This window comes from Macadamia integrifolia, chromosome 12 (assembly GCF_013358625.1).
Source record: "Macadamia integrifolia cultivar HAES 741 chromosome 12, SCU_Mint_v3, whole genome shotgun sequence".
In the NCBI taxonomy this organism is placed as follows: domain Eukaryota; kingdom Viridiplantae; phylum Streptophyta; class Magnoliopsida; order Proteales; family Proteaceae; genus Macadamia; species Macadamia integrifolia.
Genome location: NC_056568.1, coordinates 7803997 through 7827322, shown reverse-complemented (window position 1 = coordinate 7827322; position 23326 = coordinate 7803997). Strand labels below are relative to the sequence as shown.

Sequence of the window (23326 nt, the reverse complement as noted above, 5' to 3'; positions counted from 1 at the left end):
TAATTTGATAATTTACCTCAAGCATATTTGGTCCACCATGTCTAACATTTTTTCTCCTCATTTTCTCGACGGTTGCATGCTATTGAGCTCATTTTCCTTAAATTTTCAAATTATTTTTCAGATAAAGATGAAAAATGTAATATGTCAATATTGTAATACTTTAGTAATATTCATCACATGATGATATGTTCACTTATTATCCACCAAATCTAGTACACCACCAAACTGCAATGTGGGCACATGAAAAGCAATCTAAGTAGGTGTGGAGAGCAATTCTCAACTTGCAATATCGGCATGTCTTTCAAGCACAGTAGGATATCTTGCGGGTTTGAGACACGTGGGTCTGATTTCATGTCTTGGGAGTTAATATGACCGTGAGGAACATTGCTTAGAGCAATGATAAAGGTCATCAGATTAGGGGCAAATGCTTGGGTTAGGATCGGTTGTCTTGTTAAAACACGCGAAAGGTTAGGATCGACTTCAAACTCACCTCTCCCAAGACCCCTGATAGGCGAAACTAGCATTGAGTAATGACCTTTTTTAGAATTAATAGAGAACCTCTAGATTGGCCTTATGCCAATTTTCACGGCTCACTTCAATTATATGGCCTATCATATGTGTTGGAATTTCTGTCGAATTACCTTCCATTAATTAATTTCTCATATAGATGCATCTTGTGATGTTCCTAGAATCTTGTTCCTGTCTTGCGTTTGATCAATTTCAAAGATCTCTCAGCCCTCATTAATACTTCTCGGATATTCATGTCTTGCATAAATGGACTGGATAAATCCATACTGCTCCTTAGATATTTAATAATCAAAATTATCATCACTCACTCAACCATTAAAAATGAAGATTCCCAAAACCACTACTTCTAAAGTTTCCCAACTCAATTGCTCCAGCATGGAAGATGTTAAGTTTGTCTCGAATTCTTGATCCGTTTTGAAAATTGATCCAATCCGACATATTTTGGTGGCGACCCGAATAAAAAATTTTCTGAGATCTATGATGGAAGTAGAGGGGCTGGGCCGGGAGGCCCAAGCCCGGAGCCCATCACTGATCTCGTATGGGGGTGCGGGGGCGTAGCCTCCGTGGTATGGTTCGACCCGATGGGTCGACCGCGGCCCGATGGGTCTACCCGTGATTTGGAGTATATATAATGTACTATTGCTTGTTGAGAAAGTCATTGTATTTTAGGGTTTTTCGAGCTAGGGTTTCAGGGCGAGTTTTTCCTCACTGCTGCTAGGGTGTAATTTCTCTTCTGCATAATGAATCATCTTCTTCTTCACCCGAGGACGTAGCACACCACCCAAGTGAGTGAACCTCGTTAAATCTCTGTGTCGTACGGATCTATTGTCTCTTTATTATTCGTATTTCTTGGTGTTTGATCTTACAGAAGAGAATATCCATTTTGAACCAATTATCTACTCATGATCAAAGTTTCTTTCTCAAGTCTCTTGCAACTGGCAATCAAATTTTGTTCTTATATTTTCTTTTTCTTTCCTAAAAAATTTTGAAAAGAAGCAACCAAAAAGGTTGCTATCAATTAGCGGAGGGGGAGGCTTTTCTCCTCTGCCCTTGTGCAGTATTGGGCATTGGAGGGGTTAATACTAAAAGAAATCTTAAAAATAAATGATAAATTAGACATTTTAAGGAGAGGGTGAACAAAATAGGTGTAAATTGATTTGGAATTGATAATTCGGTTTGGTTCTAGAGAGTATTGGTGTGATATGAAATGGAACTGAGAAATGAATCAATTCTGAAATTCGATACTCAAACCAAACTTGCTCGGTTTCGATTCTTACTTTCAGTTCTAGTTCCTGTACTCGGTCCATATACTATGATATTATAGTACAATATAATAGAAGTAGAATTATAAAATTTAATGCTAATATTAGTAATATATACTATAATGTATTATTATACTATAATATTTTAGTAGGATCAGTCTGTGCCGATTCCAATCCGATTCACCGATTTTTAAGACCCTTGGTGAAACAGTTCTGACAATGACAACAAACAGCGACACACAGACTCACCTTGACAAGAGGACCCCTAGCCTCCATTTGTGTGATCTGATGTGTGATATATATTGTACCTTAATATAATTACTTCACTTTCCTGCTTCACCAAACAATCCCTTCGTTCTCTCTTTGTGTCTCTCCATAAATCAATTTGATAGTTTAGATCCTCCATCCTACCAAGCAAATCAGCTGAGATGAGATGAGATGGGAGAGGGCTCCTTTGGCCAACTCAACTTGGATTACACCTACCACCTAACTTAATATCCTCATGGATGATGGATCCCTGCCCCTCCCACCTCCATAAAACCCCACCCTCTTCCCTCTCAAACCCAACATCCCTTTTCTCTTTCATCTTCTTCTACTTCCTCTCATTCACTTCCTCCAAGGAATACCATAATCACCGAACACACAGCCTAAGAAGATGATGATGAACATGAAGAAACAGCTTCACCTCCAACATTCCCCATCAGTTCTGATCATTATCACTCTACTCTTCACCACAACCTTGGCTCAGTCACCAGCAAATGCTCCAGCAGCTTCTGGCCCAACCCCTCCTAGCCCAGCCCTTCCCGGACCAACCGCTTCTGGCCCAGCTCCTCCTAGCCCAGCAGCTTCTGGTCCAGCCCTGCCTATCCCAGCCCCTCCTATCCCGGCCCCACCTATCGCAGTCCCTCCTAGCCCAGTCGCTGCTGGCCCAGCCGTTCCTGGCCCAGCTGCTTCTGGTCCAGCCTCTCCTGGCCCAACCAGTGTCATAAAAATCCTAGACAAAGCTGGGAAGTTCAACATATTTATCAAGCTACTGAAGAGCACAGTCATTGGAGACCAGCTGAACTCAGTACTCAATGACACAAACCAAGCCATCACCCTCTTCGCCCCACCAGACAATGCCTTCTCTAGTCTCCCTAAGGGGACTTCCCTTAACTCTTTCACTCGTGAGCAGCAGATAAAATTGGTGCAGTTTCATGTGGTTCCTATGTATATTCCTCCCATACAGTTCCAGACCCTTAGTAACCCTGTTCGTACACAGGCTGGGAGCAGTAGTAATGGCCAATTTCCATTAAATCTCATAACTTCTGGCAAAAATGTGAGTATGACTACTGGAATTGTTAATGCCACTTTGGTCCACACAATCTACACAGATGGGCAGTTGGCTGTGTATGAAGTGAATAAAGTACTCCTGCCTATGCAATTTTATGTTACTCCGGCTCCGGCTCCGGCACCGGCACTGCCTGAGCCAAAGAAGAAGTCCCATCCTTTGTCTGCTGCACCTTCAATTTCTACTGTGGTTCCATCTAATGCAGTGAGTATCTCAAGGTCCGTTGGGGTTTTCTTTGCAGTTGCAGTAGTTGCAGTCATTGCTATATGAATCAGAATTTATGATCATCTACTGTGAGCAAAGATGAAATGAGTGGGTTTTGAATAATTTGGGGATCTCTCTTTGTTCTTGAATCCTTTTGCAGTTTCATTTGAATGCTTTTGCAGTCATGAGAAGGGTCTGTTGTCGTCAAATATTGTTGGGTTGATCACTTTTAATTTGATATATTTTTTTTTTCTGTTACTTTATATCAGAATAAAAGAGCATCTAGGGCTATGCCGTAGATGGAGCACAAATCTAATTTTTTTTTTTTTTGGATCTCAAGAATAGCGGACATTAATCCTGTATATTTTGTTTATATCAATAAATTTTAAGTGTTCATAATTAATAAAAAATAAAATAAAATAAAATAATTTTTATTTTTGGTAAATAAAAAAGGGTGTTCCATGGTAGGGATCATAGCCCCCAGAACAAGTCCCTTGTACGACAAACAACACTTCCACAGGACCAATGGGTCCTGGTGGGCATGCCAAGACTCAAACCCATAACCAACCAACTCAAGCAGTGATGGGTTGAGGGCATTTTCACCATTAGGCTACCAACCCCATTGATAAAATAAAATAAAAGAACAGCTTGTCTAAGATTTGTTTGTCATGTCCGATCCAAGTAAAATATGAAGCATAATTGATAGAGTGGATTTTGGAGCAAAGCTGCTAAATTCTACCCCCTTCCAAATTCAACGCTTGATACCTGAAGTTTTATATGGTATGGTAATTTTCTCTCAGGTTTCACTTGGCATCAAGTTCTAAGTATTGGTATTGAATTCGTTGAATTGACTGAGATCGATATCGGATTAGGTATTAGTATTTTTTTAAATGAAAAATAACAATGAAATCAATTAATTCATATCAGTATAAAATTGATATTAGCTGATACAGATACTTCGAACCCTTAACAAGGAAAAGAAGATTCTTGAACATCACCTTAAACCGATATGTTGATTGCTAGGAAGGCTGTTATTTTAGCGGAGCCCAGAAATAAATATCATAGTTATCATCCCATCCCTTGTTTGGGCGGTCAAAAATCAATAAGATACTAGTTAGTAAGAAGCAGGTAAATTGTTCAGGACCTAAAAGGAATTCATTTGGACCTTCCTGCTGTATAGTCGCTGTGGTTTCATCTGAGTTTTTGCCCATCCTTATGATATGCTTAAAGCTTATTCTTGTTTTTTGGGTTGGCGCTGAGTCTCGAATCGAATGACAGCATCATTCATCTCCATGAGATGAGTCATGATTTGAAAAGTTTTCTTATCGGCCGACCAGATAATAGACACTACGGTCTGGAGCACCAAGCCATGGAAATCGGATATCTATCCCTCCATTTGACTAAGGGTTGATAATACCCTTTCTTTTTGGTTACCTTTATTTAAGTGTAACCAAACAAAGTCCAGCGAAGGAAGATTTTACTGGAAGCTCCATTTGTTTCAGAGAAAAATATTTTTAAGAATGGTCTCAAAAAACGAAATCATATAGCAACAAAAAGAACTGATGCAGTCTAAGTCAACATCTTTTTGTTAAAAAAGATAAAAAATGGAAAATGGAAAAGGATTATAAAAAAAAAAATGTTTTGAAACAAAAGAGACCTTAGTGAAGAAGTGAAGGTAATATACACTTGGAAGGTAAAATATTTTCAACACGCTCTGCACTTTTCTTCCCGTCATTTAAATCAACGATCGACATTTGTTGGATGGATCGGATAGGCCTTCTATACAAGTCTTGAGGGTGATCATTTTATTCAAAAATGCAAAAGATAAGACCGGCTCCAAACTCATCCCTCAAACCCACATAACTAAGTTAATGATGCTTTATTAGAGTTATTAAGGACCCTCTAAATTGGCCTCATGTCAATTGCCATGTATTGGATTTTATGTAAAATCACCTTCCAAAATGATAGCATCACTACAAAAAAGAAATTTAAAGCTCCAACTGATTAGCCAAAAAAAAAAAAAAAAAAGAACTAAAAGCTGAGAACTTTAACATGATTAGAGGATGATGCAGATTACTTAGATGTCTACCTTTTCAAGCCATCAAGGTGGTACCATGTGGGTAACAAACCTTCAGTTGGTTTTGAAGTGTGGGTTGTGGACTTGACATGGTCTCGAATTGAATGGCCCATTATATATATAGGAAAGTCTTATTGTAATCAAGATTGTAGTTTTTCTTTTTTCCCTTTCTAATATAACTTATATTTTTCTCAATGAGGTTAAATCTTATCATTGGACATACAAATTGCATTAAATTATATATTAAATAATTTTCAATTTTTTGAAAACCTTTTTTAACCCTGCGTTAAATACTGCACTAAATAGTTTTTTAGAATAAGATAAGGGTCAGTCCTAGCACAATCCCAAATTGAATTTGAGTTGATCAAAGTTTAGCAAACTAAACCAATCCTCATTAATTAATGTGAGGAGAAGAGAAATAAAAAAGAGAGGATGCTAATGTATACCTTACATGACCTAGCAATTCAAAGAATAAAGTTACAAAATTTGACACATGATCAATCCACACTATACTCCCTAGAATTATCATCACTTATTCACCATTAAAAATGAAGATTCCCCCTTTTCATACTGGCTACTAATAAAATTTCCCAATTCAACTACTACACCATGAAAGAAAACATCAATTTCGATCCAAAGCTTTTTTTCCGGAAGGGGCTCCTCTATTGTGCAATGGACTGATAGAGGTAGTAGCTCAGATCCGACGCCTTGGAGCATCTCAAGGTGTGTGATTATGTGTTGGGTTCTGTATCAAGGCATTCCAAGACGTCGGATTTGAGCCGCCGCCTCTATTGCGCAATAGAAGAGCCGAATCCTTCTTTTCCAAGCCTTTTGCAACTGACAATCAAATTTAGTTTCCATGTTTCCCTTTCCTTCCATAAAAAAAAAAGGTGAAACGAAAGCAACCAAAAAGGTTGATATACCCAATTAGTGGTGTAAGAGCACTACAATGACAATGAATAGTGCACAGAGACTCACCCTTAACAAGAGGGAACCCCTCCATTTGTGTAATCTGCTGTGTGATATTATACCTTACTACACTGTCCTGCTTTATTAAGCAATCCTTTTGTTCTCTCTCTCTCTCTCTCTCTCTCTCTCTCCATAAATCAATTTGTTTGTGTAAATCCTCCATCCTACCAAGCAAACCAGCTGACATGAAATGAGATGAGATGAGATGGGAGAGGGCTCCTTATTGGCCAACTCAACTTGGATTACACCCATCACCAGCAGAGATGACATGAGATGAGATGGGAGAGGGCTCCTTATTGGCAAACTCAACTTAAATTACACCTATCACCTAACTTCATATCCTCATCCTCATGGATCCCTACCCCTCCCACTTCCATAAAACCCTCTCCTCCCTCTCAAACCCAACATCCCTTCTCTTTCATATTCTTCTACTTCCTCTCATTCACTTCCTTCACCAAACACCTAGTCTAAGAAAGTGATGAACATGAGGAAACAGCTTCACCTCCAACATTCCTCATCAGTTCTACTGATCATGATCACCCTCCTCTTCACCACAACCTTAGCTCTGTCACCTACAATTGCTCCAGCCCCTTCTGGCCCAACCCCTCCTAGCCCAGCCCCTCCTAGCCTAGCCCCTTCTAGCCCTGCCCCTAAGCCACATAAAAAAAGTCCAGCCCATACCAATATCACAGCAATCCTAGAGAAGGCTGGGAAGTTCAACATCTTTATCAGGCTATTGAAGAGCACAGGACTTGGAGAGCAGATCAACTCACAACTCAAAAAATCAAACCAAGGCCTCACCCTCTTTGCTCCACCAGACACTGCCTTCTCCTATCTCCCACAGGGGACCCTTAACTCCTTCAGTGGTCAGCAGCTTATAGAGTTGGTGCAGTTTCATGAGCTCCCTAATTATGTTCCAATAATACAGTTCCAGACTATGAGCAACCCTATTGTTACACAGGCAGGAAACAGCTATGATGGCCAGTTTCCGTTAAATGTTTCAACTTCTGGACAAAATGTGAGTATTGATACTGGAGTTGTTAAAGCCAATGTGGATACCACAATCTACTCAGATGGGCAGTTTGCTGTGTATGAAGTAGATAAAGTTCTTCTCCCCTTGGAATTTCATGTTTCGCAGGCTCCGGTGACAGCTATGGCACCATCTAAGCCAAAGATGATGTCCTTTCCATCATCTGATGCTCCTTCAATTTCTTCTGTGGTTTCATCTATTGCTGTGAGGATCATAAGGTACATTGGGGTTTCCTTTGCAGTTGCAGTCATTGCTTTATAATGCCAATGCCCCGGTATATATGATCTCCATTGAATAAGATTTTATGATCATATACTGTGATCATAGATGAAATGAGTGGGTTTTGAATAATTTGGGGGATCTCTCTTTGTTCCTGAATCCTTTCGCAGTTTCATTTGAATGTTTTTGCAGTCATGAGAAGGGTCTGTTGACATCAATTATTGTTGGGGTGATCCTTTTTAATGTGAAATTTATTTTATTCTTTCTTTTCTTCTCCTTTTTTTTTTTTTTTTCATATTTTCATGAAAGATGGGAAATCCGAATAAAAGAACAATTATGGCTATGCCATAGGTGGAGCATCAAGTCTTGCTTTGTTTTATTTTTTCCCGTCTAGGAATGCCTAGACATTAATCCTGTATATTTTGTTTGTATCAATAAATTCTCATTTGTTAGAACAAACATCAAAGAAACGAAGAAAACAAACAGATTCACACAAGATGATATGGAGATTTAATGAGATTCATATTTCATACACCAATGTGATGTACTATGGCCTCAAACAATGAAAAAAATGATTCTTCATGTTGGAAGAAAGATTGCAATAGAGATTTCTCAAGAACACTCAAACTCGTGGTAAGAAAACTTGCCCAGAAACCCTAAATCAAAAAACCTCAAATCTCACTAGCTTATACAACAAGACATCGTAATATATAAATACTCCTCCAAGTTGGATTGATTCATGGCGTCACGTCATACCATACTGCAGGGACTTCACCCCCACACCCCATACAAGATCAGTGATAGGCCCAAACGTTCTGGAACCATCACAGAAAAAAAAAAAAAAAAAAAGTGTATCTAAGATTTGTTTGAGCCATGGCCGAACCAAGTAAAATATGAAGCATAATTGGACTACAGGGTTCGGAGAGTAGAAAGGTTCAGACGCCGACTTGATAGAGTGGATATTGGATCATAGCTCCTAAATTCTACCCCTTTCCAAATTTTTACGCTTGATCACATGAAGTTTTATATGGAAAAGTAATTTTCTCTCAGGTTCCACTGAAATGGAAAAATAAATTACTGTACATGTATTCCTGTTAAATGTAAGCTGGGAAAGTTTTGCAATCGAATTTTTTCCTTGAAGCTCTATTTGTTTCACTAGAGAGTTGTGTCAAGAAAGAAATTATATAGGATAACAAAGAATAGATGCAGTCTAAAAAGAGTCTGGATCAAGTCGAGAATCATTCTTGTTCAGTGCTTGATCCACACACATAATTCATATTTATCTCTTCATACAACAGGCTTTCACATTGAGTGCATTCCAAGTGGGATCAGACACTGTTTAAGAATGATTCTCATACGAGGACCTGATCCAAACTTGTCTAAGATCTGTTTGATTTCATTTTTCTAAAATTTTCAAATCATTTTAGGACTCAGAGGCGAAAAATGGAATATATCAAAAAATTTATGCTTTATCAATGTTTATCATGTGGATGATACTTTCACTTATTATCCACCAAACTTGGAACACAAGCGAAATGCAATGTTGGCACATGAAAGGCAATCTAGGTGGGTGTGGAGAGCCACTCCCAACTTGCAATATTGGCATGTCTTTTCAAGATTGGTAGGATATCTTGCCAATTTGAGCCACATGTAGGTTGGATTTCATGTCTTGAGTGTTAATGGGGACCTAAGGGCCATTGCTTAAAGCAATGATATAAGGTTCAGATTACAAGGCAAATGCCTAGGTTTGAGTTTTGAGGGCAGTTGTTTTGTTGAAAAATGCGAAAGGTTAGGATCGACTCCAAACTTGTCTTTCCCAAGACTTTTCATAGGTGGGACCAACACTGAGTAGTGGCCCTTTTTTTTAGAATCAATAGGGACCTTCTCGATTGGCCTCATGTCAAATTCCACAAGTCACTTCAATTATATGGCCTTCATGTGTTGGACTTTCTATCATATCACCTTCGAAATGACAACATCACAACAATTTTTTTGAAGCTCCAGCTGACAGCCGAGTTAGCTAGGTAACATTGTAAAGCAAGCTACTTGTATGTGTCGTCGGTACAATATCTTGTATTCGCTTTTACTCACACCTCATATTTTTAAGGGATTTTATAGGTATTTCGGTAAATTTCATGTATAGAATTCACTATTTACTCTTACCTAGGATTCTTCCTATGTGAACAATTTAAGCAAGGTGTGAGGATGATCAAGGAGCTTTAACCCTATTTTCCATTGATAGTGAACATGGGAAATCTTGCCAAACCAACCAAATCTTTGTGTACATTGAATGATTGTTTTTTGCACTTTTCATTTGTTTTCTACATCATTTTAGATTCTATTTTCTACAATATGTACATTTAGTTTCTGATATAGATGCACTACTAGATATTCTTAGAATCTTGTAACAGTCCTTGTGTTCGCACAATTTCAAAGATCTTTCAGCCCTCATTAATGCTTCTCTGATATTCATATCCTACACAAATGGACTCCTGTGAGGACTCCAGCATGGAGCTTTCAGTGAAAAGTTTTGGTCCTTTAAGTTTAAAAGAAAAAAAAAAAAAGACAAGAATGATTTAGAGAAAAATATGATTCAATCACTGGATCTGAAATAGAAAGTTATGATTACAACTGTTAAACAAAGAAGTAAATAAAATTTTGTTCCTAAGTCTCTTGCAACTGGCAATCAAATTTTGTTTTCTTGTTTCCTTTTCCTTCCTAAAAAAAGGGTGAAATGAAAACAGTCAAAAAGGTTGCTATCAATTAGTGGTGCAACCAGGGTTTTAAAATTTGGAATCGGCATCCAAATCAGTAAAAACTGGTCATTAGTTGGAGTAAATCGATTCCTAATCCGATTCATCGATTTTTAAAACACTAGGTGTAACAGTACAGACAATGACAAAGAACAGTGACACACAGACTCACCCTTGACAAGAGAGACCCCTACATTTCTGTAATCTGCCGTGTGATATTATACCTTAATATTACTTCACTTTCCTGCTTCACCAAGCAATCTCTCTCTCTCTCTCTCTCTCTCTAAACCAGCAGAGATGAGATGGGAGAGGCTCCTTATTGGCCAACTCAACTTGGATTACCCCAGTCACCTAACTTCACATCCTCATAAATGATGGATCCCCATCCCTCCCACCTCCATAAAACCATCTCTTCTCCTTCAAACCCAGCATTCCTTTTCTCTTTCATCTTCTTTTGCTTCCTCTCATTCACTTCCTCCAAGGAAAACCACAATCACCAAACACAGAGCTTAAGAAAATGATGAAAATGAAGAAACAGCTACACCTCCAACATTCCTCATCAGTTCTACTGATCATGATCACCCTCCTTTTCACCACAACTTTAGCTCAGTCACCTACTGACATCACAGCAATCCTAAAGAAGGCTGGGAACTTCAACATCTTTATCAGGCTACTGAAGAGCACTGGACTTGGAGAGCAAATCAACTCAGAACTCAAAATATCAAACCAAGGCCTCACCCTCTTTGTTCCACCAGACAATGCCTTCTCCTATCTCCCACGAGGTACCCTTAACTCCTTCACTGGTGAGCAGCTGATTGAGTTGGTGCAGTTTCATGAGCTCCCTACTTATGTTCCTCTCATACAGTTCCAGACTCTGAGCAACCCTCTTGTCACGAAGGCAGGGAACAGCTATGATGGCCAGTTTCCATTAAATGTCTCGACCTCTGGCCTAGATGTGAACATGATTACTGGAGTTGTTAAGGCCAAAGTGACCAGCACAATCTACACAGATGGGAAATTCGCTGTGTATCAAGTGGATAAAGTGCTCCTCCCCATGGAATTTCATGTTACATTGGCACCGGCTCTGGCTCCATCTGAGTCGAAGAAGAAGTCCGACTCATCATCTGCCCCTTCAAGTTCTTCTGTGCTTTCATCTATTGCCGTGAGGATCATAAGATATATCGGGTTTTCCTTTGCAGTTGCAGTCATTGCTATATGATGTCAATGCCCAGTGTATATTTCTACTGTGATCAAAGATGCAATGAGTGGGTTTTGAATAATTTGGGATCTCTCTTTGTTCTTGAATCCTTTCGCAGTTTCATTTGAATATTTTTGCAATCATGAAGAAGGGTCTGCTGACATCAAATATTGTTGGGTTGATCCTTTGTTTATTTGAGATTTTTTTTTTTTCTCTTTAATATCAATGGTTTTGTTACATTTGTGCTTCATAGGATGTGTTTTTTTTACCATATTTTAATGAAAGATGAGAAATCAGAATAAAAGAACAGTTATGGCAATGCTGTAGGTGGAGCATCAAGCCTGGCTTTGTTTTCTTTTTTCCGTCTAGGAATGCCTGGACATTAATCCTGTATATTTGTTTATATCAAGAAATTTTAAATGCTGATCTTTAGCCAAAATAAATAAATAAATGAACAGCTTATCTAAAGATCTGTTTGAGCCATCGCAGATCCATGTAAGATATGAAGCATAATTGGACATGAGAGACTGAGACAAAGAATCAGACACCGACTTGATGGAGTGGATATTGGATCATAGCTCTGCTAAATTCTCTCTTTAATTGGACATGAGATACAGTACATGTATTCCTCTTTAAATGTAAGCAGGTTAAGTCCTGTAATGGAAGATTTTCCTTGAAGCTCCATTTGTTTCAATGGAAAATATTTATGAGAATAATCGTCTTCAGAAAAATATCATATATAGGAACAATAAGAACTAATGCAGTCTTGGTCAATATTTTTTTTTCTCAAGCACCCAATCTCCCATGCCCCCAGTTATTTATTTTTTGTTTTTTTAAATATAAAAATAGGATAAAAAGATGGAGAAAGTGCGTTACCTGATCATGTGGCCACTGTGCCAGCACTGGGATAGTGGGAGTGTGTGCACAAGCATTCAACCAGAAGGGCAAGGGTATCTTTTCACAGCATCCTGTGTCTGGGCATAGAAGGCGCGACTGGGTGACGTTCTTTTCCCCCTAAAAAGATAGACAAAATTATAAAAAAAAAATTTAAATAAGAATTGTTTTTCCATCAAAACAAAGAGGCCTCAGTGAAGAAATGAAGGTAAATAGAGCACACTGGGAAATTGTTTCCAACATGCTTTGCACTTTTCTTGCCGTTCGTACCAATAATTGGCAGTTGTTGGATGGATGAGATATGCCACCTGTTGACCTAACTCAATCATATCAGGTCCACCATGAATGAGATATTTTTCCTTATTTTCTCAACACTCGCTATTTAACTCATTTTCCTAAATTTTTCATATTATTTTTCAGACCTCGAAGATGAGATGTGGAATATGTGAAAATTGTAAGTCAGCAATCACTTGTTCCCTTATCACCCACCAAAACTGGGACACAACCAAACTCAAATGTGACCACATGAAAGGCAGTCTAGGTTTCTACCAGAAAAAAAAAGGGGCAATCTAGATAGGTGTGGAGTGGGGGGGGGGGGGGGGGGAGAGAAAGGGAGTGCTACCACAAGGTGAAGAAAGAAGAGTCGATTAGCATTCTTCATCACAGTAGTAAATCCTTCTTATCAATTGGAATTATTAATACACAAGTCTGTTGTTCCTGGACAAGAATAGAATCACTCTGTTTTCGGACATGATCAGAAACAAAATTTTCCCCAAAACTTGTTAATGGACTAGGGGAAAGCTTGAAAACTTATTTGACAGTATCTAGATTATAGACAGCATACAGCCTAAAAAAAAAAAATAAAGAGGAAGGTGAAATTCTCTAAGTTACATCTATGTATAATTAAAAGCAGACATAACATCAGCACACGAGCGCCTCTGCCATTAGCCACAGAAGATGAGTAATCAACCCATACATATTTGGGATAAATGAAATGCCATTGTGCAAAATTTTCTCTCAGTAGCAACTTTTGGATAACAACAATCATCTTCTTCTAAATGGCCTGCCTTGCTTCACAATCTAACTGTTTGTTAGCAATCAGTCAGCTGCTTTTGCCTCTCTTGAGGACAAGTACTCCTTTTCCATGATTTAATTCTCCGGTGATGAAGGAAATTGATTCTCTCATCACAATCAAAACTGAAATCCACCAAAATCACCAGGGAAACCCCCATCAAAGTGGAAAGTGAATTGCTGTCCCCCACCACCGAAAGGGTTGAAACCACCACCACCACCACCGCCACCCATACCCATGTCCTCTATGTCTTCACCTCTGTCATATCTTACACGTTTCTCATCATCTCCAAGTACCTGGAAATTAGGAGATTGAAGGGGGTAAGATATTGCAAATGGGTGCAGAATCCATGGGAAAAACTCAAAACTGGATGAAAAAATGTGTCTTTAAAGCAAAATAATACTAAAACAGTTGAAAAAACTATAACAGTTGTTGGAAAAGTTATGTGAAAAACATGAGCAGTTTAATCTAAAAGGACATTGCAAGTTTTTGCCTCCAAGGGGCTTAAAAATTGAACTATTCCCCTTATTTCAGGGACCCTATGAAGCATGGTATATGCGGAAACAATAGATCATGATTGAATCTCACCTCATATGCAGCAGCTATTTCTCGGAATTTAGCTTCAGCTTCCTCTCTATTGTCAACATTCTTATCTGGGTGCCATTGTAAAGCAAGCTTCTTGTATGCACGTTTAATTTCTGATATAGAGGCACTTTTTGATACTCCTAGAATCTTGTACCAGTCCTTGCGTTTGCTCAATTTCAAAGATCTCTCTGCCCTCATTAATGCTTCTCGGATATTCATATCCTGTACAAATGGACTCTTGTAAGGACTCTCCAGCATGAAGCTATCGGTGCAAAGTTTATGTCCTCAAGTTTAAAAGGAAAAATAAAGACAAGGTTGATGTTTAGAGAAAAATATGATTTAGCCACTAGATCTGAAATAGAAAGATATAATTACAACTGTTAAACAAACAAGTAAATAAAATATATTATAAAGAAGATTCAAGTTGTGCAAATAAAATTAACGCCCACCACAACCATTAAAAAAATAAAGAAGGTAAATGACAAATCAAAGGATGTCATCCAAACTATGGGTATTTACCCAAAGCACACATGGTGAAGAAAAATAAACTTTTCTGGCTGGTTTCCCAAATACCAATATCAAAATTCCTTAATCATTGTTTTCAGACAGTCCCAAAAAAAATGTTGGTGTCTAGTTACCAGATCATCCACTTTTACATCTAAACTCAGTAAAAACCAGCATGTTTTGTTTGTTTGTTTGTGTGGGAGCATAATTTAATAGCAACACACAGTGCACACAACAGGGTTGATGTATTAGTTGGCTCAGATTTATAGCAGGTCGACAGTTTGACAGGTTTGACATAACTACAATCGACCCCATGCTCCACCCTCCATGAAAGTGGCTCTTAAAATATCCACATTCATTCTTATGTTCCTAAATCACAATTATCCAGTCAGAGATGTCTCTAATTGAATTATCCTCTGTCCTCTCTGTTGACATTCCCAGTTTCCTCCTCACACTGATGTGTGTCAATCCCCCCCTTATGTATGGTTAGAGGAATCTATGTAAAGGAATATGTATGTCACACTTACTAACCAGAACCAGCAACATAAGTAAATTTCTTTAAGAGTGGAAACAGTTCCAAATCAAGATTTTTTAGTTTGGCATGAAGGTTCTTCAAGTCCTGCTATCATCCACTAACTCGCAAAAATATCCCACAGAAAGGAAACCATTTGGGAGTGGGGTATTTAATATGGACTGATGGTGGGTGAGTACTAGCCTCCTTCAATGTGTGACTGATCCATGTCTGCAAGACGACCACACTTCTCCTTCCAACTGTACAATAAATGTGTCCTCTCTTTCAGGTATTGCAACATTAACACACCTTCTCATCTCTCTCCCCCTAAACATCATTAAAATCCTGTGTCCCATTTTAGCAAATAATTACACACGATTTGTGAGATAAATAGAAAAACCTCAGTGTATACCATGTATAATCCCCCCCCCCAAAAAAAAAAAGTGCGCACACACACACCGTTTCTGGTTTGACTGATGGCTTCCACCAAAAAAACCGGAAGTGACTAGAAGTCAGTTCAGTGCCAATTCTAACTGGATGGGCCAATCCAGTCACATTTTTCAAACTAACCACACTCAAAGACCCATGCCCCATAAGAATCTTCAAGACAAAAATCAGATGGTTCTTTCACCTCTGAGACTGGGAAGGTTGTCCTTGAAGTTACACCTCCTTTTTGTGCAGTTTAGTCCACCTGAAGGTTTTGTTGCTTGGTTCATCTGGTGGCCATCTGCCCTATGGTTTTCAAGTTCCAACTCAAGTAATGCATGGGGATCAAAATTATATGGGAAATCAAAAGCAGCATCTCCCCTCTAAGACTCTTCTGGGGCAACATTGTCAACATGGGAAATTACACGTGCAAAAGGTATCGATGTTTCTCATTTGACTCAAGGAAGCACACCGGCAAATCACCTCACATGTCTGATAAGAATATACAGACCTCTGGAGCTTTTCAGATTAGTCATTTAGTCGCTCCAATTTCTTATTCTGCTCCAAAACCCATGTTGTGGTAACCTAGATGTGGGGTCCTCTTTACCATGATGGAATGGTCATTCTTCTGTTTTACCTTTTGGACATTAGAGGCACCTCCTGCTGTACTTCCCTCTTTTTTCTTTTTTGATGTACTTTTTAATCACCCATAATTGAGAGAAAGGGCAAAGTTTGATCTCAAACTTCTGCAATTCAATAACGATAGACTCTGAAATTTTTATTTTGAAATTTATAGAAATTTCAAAATTTTCTTATAGACTAATAAAAAGTGAAAATGACCTCAATACTCAATATGATAGTTCCAATGACCAAAATGCACACATTCATAGATTTTGGACATAAGTAACAACCGATGGGAGGAGAACGTTCAACATGCCTTGCAATACAAGGCATACTTGTCTACATAGATTTTTGGTCTGTATTATTGCATATTTCCATCTTTTTTTTATAATTTTTTTTATGTGGATTGTGCATTTCAGTCATTGAAAATACCATATTGAATATCGAGTCATTTCCCAAAAGAATGATTGGAACGATAAAGTATATGGATTTTGTTTTCTTTCACCCTATTCGTTCCTCTCTTTTTCATCTCCTTATTTTTTCTCTTCAAATTCACATGACTTTATTCAACTGCAAAGCTTCCAAGAATTCATTTAGGTAGAAAGAATTGGCTATGGAAAATGGATTTTCAACTTGACATCAAATTATTTATTAATAGCTTCGTGACCAGGTTATATGTGGTGACTTACTGCAAGCCACTAATTATTACATCAGCATTCTGAATGGTTAAGTTAGTGTGGAAGATGTTTCCCCAGTTAGTTATTTCTTTTGGAGTTCTTACGTAATATCCTCAATAGACACAAATATTCTAGAATCTTGACTCATCAGATAGGTAGATGAATTTTACAAAAATACACAACAAATGTGATAGGAAGATTTAAAATCCAGGAGATAGTAGTCAAGACGTTGGTGCGTCACCTAAGCACCACCTAGGTGTCCAGGCGCCTTCTTGGGTCCAAAGCAGCAGCACTCGTCTGATGCAAGAAAGGCGACCTGCCTTGGATGCCTAGGTGTCGGCTTGTGGCCTTGTGACAGCACACATTATATTACATCAGTTTTTTTTTTTTTTTTGACGCTTCATGAATTTAATTCGATTTACATTTATTGCTTTGTTTTTTGATAAATTATGATTATATTATATCCTATGCTTTGTTTATTATATATGTTGGTTTTCTTATATTAGGTCATTAATAATATAATTTGAAATGACTTCTATGTTGCATATAAGCATAGTTATATAATAAAATTATCATAGCCATATTACATATAGAGCAAGCCTAGAAGGCCACCTTGTCGCCTAGGTGCGCCCCTCCAATACCTTGAGTTTCCTGGTCGCCTTAACAATTATGGTCCAGGGCTACCATTGGCAGGGCTTCCTAGCTAACCTGATATATATATATATATAAAGGGCCATAACTTAAAGTATTTTTAATTATCAAAAGAATGAAATAAAGTTCCAAAAAATAGCAATCCTAATGCATTGGAGATCATTTACGAAATTCGGTTTTATAGGTTGCAAAGTTTTTCTTCCATGTTCACATTTTTCTTTCAACTAGAAGGAAAATTCCGACGCTCAAAACAAAAACTTCCAACTGGATTACACTTCATCCTGAAGTTTAGAGAATTCAATGACCAATAATGCACCAAAAAACATGTATCCCATGTGGAGGCGGGAGTGGAATAGGCTTGGTTCAAATCAGATTAGCATGCTAGTCAGTGGAGTGGGTTTCAACCTGAACTTACCTAAATTGAACCAGTTTGAATACCCAATTCTAGAACCAATCCAATTCAAAATACTCAAAGACAATGTTCCTTTCAAGTTTTATTTCTGAAAATATTTAATCTACAAATCTAATCTTAAAGTTTATCAATTAGTTCCTTCTTACTTAAAAAATATATATATACATATATATATATATATATGTGTGTGTGTGTGTGTGTATGTATATGTATATATAGTGTGAACTTTTAACTTTATATTCTGTATTTCCTCTTATTTATGAGGTTTGATACACAATTTTGGAACTAGTAATAAATATCTGTCCTGACCTTGAACAAATTTGAATAAAAACCCTGAACCAAACCAGGGGGGAAAACGAATGGGTTGACAAGCCACAACAAGACAATACGGAAATTTTTAAGGTTACAGATTCATGACAAACCTGAGGTGATTTCTGAGCTGCTATTTTCAAATCTTCCACAGCACCCTCCCAATCTTCTGTCAAAAGTTTGGCTTCACCCCTCTGGAAAACAGAAAAATAAACAGTTAAGACAGCTTAAGTTTCATAGAGTTTTGTAATTTCAATTATGCAAAAGACTTAATCCACCCGTCAAGAAGCAGGATTTTTCCAAAACAACATTAAAGTTGAAACATTTAAAATGGAAGGGAAGAAAAAGAAAAATTCCTTCAGAAACTGTAGATATCACAGCAGCACAATATCCTAGAAAAATGCACAGGCTTGGGAGCTCTACCAAGTACCAACAGCAAATTTACAATAAAACTATGAATCCACCCTAAAGGAAAAAGTTCTTCACATGACCCACATAAGAAGGCCTTCCAATGTGATCCACTTAATTGTGCCATGTGGAAGGTGATGTGGCAATATTTACGTTGGATTGATAGCCTAAGATGTAGATTGAAAATGTGTTAAACTTCATCCAAGTTCAATCACATACCCCCCCCCCCCCAAAGTCATTTTTCCTTATATTTTCAGCCACCCATTTAGTTTCAACCATTTTTTCAAAAGTTCCATTTGCTAGTGGATTTTCAAAGATTTATTTTGCCACATTACAAACTCCATTTGTGCTGAAATTTCACATGTGAGCAGGGGACCCTGGGCCTTACTCATCCAGAAATAATTTGGGCTCTGTTCTGAACTTTCCAGGTGGTAGATATTAGGTCCATAGTCCATACAGGAAGGCCTTCCATAGATGTCATGACACCAAGGGATGCCTTTTCAAGACTTTATGTTATATCCCAGGCATATCTACATATAGATGTAAATATATAAGTAGCATTATTCACCGTGGAACATAATGGTGGTAAAAGTGAGTTGTAGAAAAATATAATGGGAGAAATGAGAAAATGATTTGTTAAATTTATTAAATTTGGATGGAAAGTTCAGCAGACTTTGGGTTTGGGCACCTTGGCACATGAGGCGATAAGTCAGGAGGACCTCAAGGAGTGCACTTCTAACTAGGCATCGCCTTGACAACTATGAGGCTTTCCTATGTGGGCTCTCCAGGAAACTAGAGCCCTTCTAAAATGACAAGGTGAACGAAAAGGCCCTTCAATAAGATTGTAATGGTAGTACAATGAATTTTGTAAAAATTACGAGAAAAAAAGGGATGTGACCAAGTGCAATGTTTTCATATGGTCCTAACCATGGACAATTTTTTTAACAAAGGTGCTTCTCTCAACACCCAGATTTTTTTTTCTACTAAGCGACAGCCCCTACAACAGATTTTAGATGATATAGTACAATACTACAATGTTCACACAATTTATTAATCTTGTCTAATCATTATATCAAGTTGAAATTTCAATAAATCCATTTATAACCTTCAAATTGTCTGATCAAGGCCTCCACTTTGGAGGAAGAATGAACACTAATCATATCTTTGTTCCAGATATTGCCAAGTGAAGTTGTGAGTTGTGACCTAGCTAAAAACCATTTTAACAAGGCATTCAAGGCATATTCAAATTGAAATCCTATATAAATAAAGAGTGTGTCCTTCCAAAAATATTTATTGGTTTTTTGACCCACAGCTTAACTAGAATGAGAGTTCTTATAGAGAAACCTGGGACCATTTACAACATTTTGGATGGACACAGATGTAAATGGAGAACTACAGCAAACCTGAGTAAATGCTCAAATAAGATCCCAAGCATTTTCTGTGGCCATTTATAATGTTTTTGGAGATAAAGATGTAAAATGGATTCAAAGCATACCTGGACTAGAGCTTCAATAAGCTCTTCATCAATATTTAGTGCTTCTGAGCAACTACTGAGTGCATCCTTTCCCCTGCCAAGCTTGACCAAGACCTTACACAACCCAAGATGAAGATGGACATTATGCGCAGCATGGTTAGGATCCACTGCAAGGGCCCCTTTGAACTCTTCCGCTGCCAACCGCAGCTTACCCTTATCCACATTATCTTCTGCCTGTAAATATCACAGTAAGTGTATGTTCAATATTTTATACTGTAGTGTCTAAAAATAGCAATGGGCTTATATCCGGGACCCTGTAAAAGCCTGTAGAACTTACGCTTTTAGTCTTCTTCAATAGATTTTTCAAACTAAAGTATGCTTTCTTTAGTTCACTGTGTTCTGGATCCAGGCGGAGACCTTTCTGGAAATGTCTGGAATATATAAACAAACAAAGTCTCAATGTAAATAAATTAATACTCGCAAACAAAGTTTGCAGCTCATGATGAAAATATATTTTCAATCGAGTATACCACGACAAACCTTAAAGCAACATCATGATCAGCCAGATAATAATAGGCACGCCCACGAAACAGTAGCGCCTCCAGATTATTCTCATCTTCTTTGAGCATATATCCCGTCTCTGCTATGGCACCAGAGTAGTCTTTTACTGCTAATAATAACTTCACTTTTAGGAATTTTGCCTGCAAAAAACAAAGCTTACCTGGTTAAGACTGAAGATAACACCATTTACAGAACTGCTTCAATAGACAAATGAAATTATATCAACAAATAACATTACCTTTGAGCATGCAGGTGAGAAAACAAGGACAACTTTATCTACATAATCCAAAGATTTTCCAAAATCGCCTGCCTCAAAAAGATTAATAGCTGTTTCAAAAGCACTCCGAGCCTGCAACAGTTGAGAAAGTTCCTTTTCCGCAGCAGAAGTTCCAGATTTTAGCTCCAAAAACTTTTTGTAGCTCATCTCAGATTCCTCATATCTACATCAAAAAATTGACTGAATCATATGATCTTCCAATCAGAAATTAAAAATTAATCAGGTTGGATTAGTAGACCAACCAAATAAAGCCAAAAGTTTCTACGATGCTATCTTCGATATATAAATGGCCATATCCAAATTGCAACAAGTTAAAGATCTTATTTCATTTCCTATCTCAGTATTGATCAATTTCTAAAATCTGAGTATCCTTCATTCTGTTCTCTGAACTACTGTGGTAGACAATATAATGTAATCATAAAAAAATGTAACAAAAAAACAAATCAACACTAGAAGATAAATACATAAGGCATGAATGAGGTTCTCAAAATAACTCGCACCAAAGGTAATAGTAATAATATAAGTAAGAAATGGTATTAAAAAAAGGGTAGAACGCCATTAGTCCATTACCCATGATAAGGTTTCAAGTGGAAAGAAATATATCTACATACATCCACAAAACAGTTCAAAATCCATACTTATGTTGTTGCAGTATTATGTATGATTGTATACATCATAATGTGCTTATCGAGTATGGATTTTTATCTACTAATCAAATATATAAGTTCTGCTTTTGCACAATCATTCGAAAGTAGTACAAAAGAAGTGCTGTGTAACTTCCCTTTGATAGTCAGAACTTCTTTTGACCCAAGGTAAAAGCATATTTATATCATGGTAGCTGGATATAAGGATCAATTTCTTCATGCATCAAATGTATGGGCCATTTCTAATTTCTAGTATGCACACCTTTAACTAGCCCAACCCTAATTGGCACCACTTTGTTAATTACCTGTTTACTTACGGCATAACATATGCCAGCTACAATTTTCGAAATCTAACATCAGAAGTTCCTATACTGCATTGGAATAAAAAATATTTGATATCATTGCTTAGTGCCCTTAGAAAAGACAATTCGTAGCAAGTAGAAATGTTTTGTTAGAGAAGAACCTGCATAATTGACGAAGTACAGATGCACGACGCCAGTATGCCTCTGAAAGTGTTGGATCAGCCTCTATAGCGGTATTAAGATCATTGAGAGCCTCACTATAGCGCTTCACCTTTACATTTTCCGAAACTCTATTTAACAGGTCAGCAGCATTGCCAGGTTTTCCATCTGCAAAAGTAGATACAGATAAGATTAGCTTCACCAAAAATTCGGGCAACTCATTATTGCCAACTTGGAGAAATAAATAAAGCCAGGATTTTTTTTTTTTTTTTTTTTCCTGTTAGGATAGGGTCCCAGTTGTTTGGCTTTTCATGCATGCATGTCCAAATTCCAAATTTATTGCAATGTGTATTGCAATACCATAATTCATAAAGGAATTGATACGCTTTGTTTTGCACAGTTCAAAGAATGACAATAAGGACTTAAAAAAAAAAAAAAAGTTTTAGACATGCTTACAAGTTACAAATTTTGGAAAGACTCAATTTCAGTAATACTAGTTTTTGGAAAGCACAATTCTCCTTAGCTAGGTATAGAACGCTCGTTATTAAAAAGTCTCAGGAAGGTATGAAGATTTCCAGATCTAATGAGCAAATTATGCAACAATATCATCAGAGTTCACTTGCATATTACGTAAAATACATTAAGGTTTAAAATATCCACATTAACATCATAGAAATCACTAAATTTCAAATATTCACACATAAATCAAACAATGTTGGCATAATTGAATTCTCTAACACGGCCACAGTTTAGTAGAGAGTTGTTCACTTGGATATTAACTAGAATAAATAAATTTTCAAAAGAATTTAAAAGAAAACCTAGAACCTTACCAATGCAATAATTCAAAAAAAATTGTTTCAGGATCATTGTCGGATAAAGATATAAAACAAAATAGAAACAGAACGGTAAGATCGAAACAATTAAGTAGAAACAAATCTACGAATCAAATATCGAAGAGATTCAGTTGGCTGTGAAACAATCGATCTGAGCATAAGATTGCAAACATTCAGAGATCGGATCAGGATTACCTTGAGCAGAAACCAACGGCGGAAGAAGAAGAAGTTGGCAAGCGAGGACGAAGTGGAGGATGAAGAAAGGGAGAAAAAAACCTCTCCAGGCCTCGAAATCGACGAACTTCCTCATCAATGGCGTCATTATCTTGATTATGATTTCAGATTTTCTTTTTCGCAATGAAGAACAAGAAGCAGTTTATACTTTCTCTTTCTTAATAGACGCGGAGACGAGATCACGAGAATACAAGAACGAGAG

General features: G+C 37.5%; 4 protein-coding genes across 4 annotated transcripts; 3 read left to right on the top strand and 1 right to left on the bottom strand.

Moving 5' to 3' along the window:
- Positions 1–2345: 2345 nt before the first annotated feature.
- LOC122058051 (fasciclin-like arabinogalactan protein 12) lies at positions 2346–3642 on the top strand. The gene has a single exon (XM_042620465.1). The coding sequence runs from the start codon at positions 2446–2448 to the stop codon at positions 3388–3390; it is 945 nt and encodes a 314-aa protein (XP_042476399.1). The 5' UTR covers positions 2346–2445; the 3' UTR covers positions 3391–3642.
- Positions 3643–6740: 3098 nt separating this feature from the next.
- On the top strand, positions 6741–7885 carry LOC122058053 (fasciclin-like arabinogalactan protein 12). Its single transcript, XM_042620467.1, has one exon. The coding sequence runs from the start codon at positions 6849–6851 to the stop codon at positions 7659–7661; it is 813 nt and encodes a 270-aa protein (XP_042476401.1). The 5' UTR covers positions 6741–6848; the 3' UTR covers positions 7662–7885.
- A 2868-nt stretch (positions 7886–10753) lies between these two features.
- On the top strand, positions 10754–11807 carry LOC122058054 (fasciclin-like arabinogalactan protein 12). The gene has a single exon (XM_042620469.1). It carries the CDS (start codon positions 10890–10892, stop codon positions 11589–11591), a length of 702 nt encoding a protein of 233 aa, XP_042476403.1. The 5' UTR covers positions 10754–10889; the 3' UTR covers positions 11592–11807.
- A 1286-nt stretch (positions 11808–13093) lies between these two features.
- On the bottom strand, positions 13094–23326 carry LOC122058050 (dnaJ protein P58IPK homolog). Its single transcript, XM_042620464.1, has 9 exons — positions 23086–23326; positions 22060–22225; positions 20914–21115; positions 20655–20815; positions 20452–20545; positions 20136–20348; positions 18346–18426; positions 14125–14343; positions 13094–13832 (listed from the first exon to the last, which is right to left on the bottom strand). Exons 1-9 carry the CDS (start codon positions 23210–23212, stop codon positions 13656–13658), a joined length of 1440 nt encoding a protein of 479 aa, XP_042476398.1. The 5' UTR covers positions 23213–23326; the 3' UTR covers positions 13094–13655.

Excerpts from the sequence above, each read along its gene's own strand:
- LOC122058054 (XM_042620469.1), top strand. The coding sequence starts at position 10,890 with ATGATGAAAATGAAGAAACAGCTACACCTCCAACATTCCTCATCAGTT.
- LOC122058050 (XM_042620464.1), bottom strand. The coding sequence starts at position 23,212 with ATGACGCCATTGATGAGGAAGTTCGTCGATTTCGAGGCCTGGAGAGGT. Across the intron at positions 20,816-20,913 it reads TCTCACCTGCATGCTCAAAG|GCAAAATTCCTAAAAGTGAA; the intron begins GTAATGTTATTT and ends TGTTTTTTGCAG. Across the intron at positions 14,344-18,345 it reads CAGCTCAGAAATCACCTCAG|GATATGAATATCCGAGAAGC; the intron begins GTTTGTCATGAA and ends CCATTTGTACAG.
- LOC122058053 (XM_042620467.1), top strand. The coding sequence starts at position 6,849 with ATGAACATGAGGAAACAGCTTCACCTCCAACATTCCTCATCAGTTCTA.
- LOC122058051 (XM_042620465.1), top strand. The coding sequence starts at position 2,446 with ATGATGATGAACATGAAGAAACAGCTTCACCTCCAACATTCCCCATCA.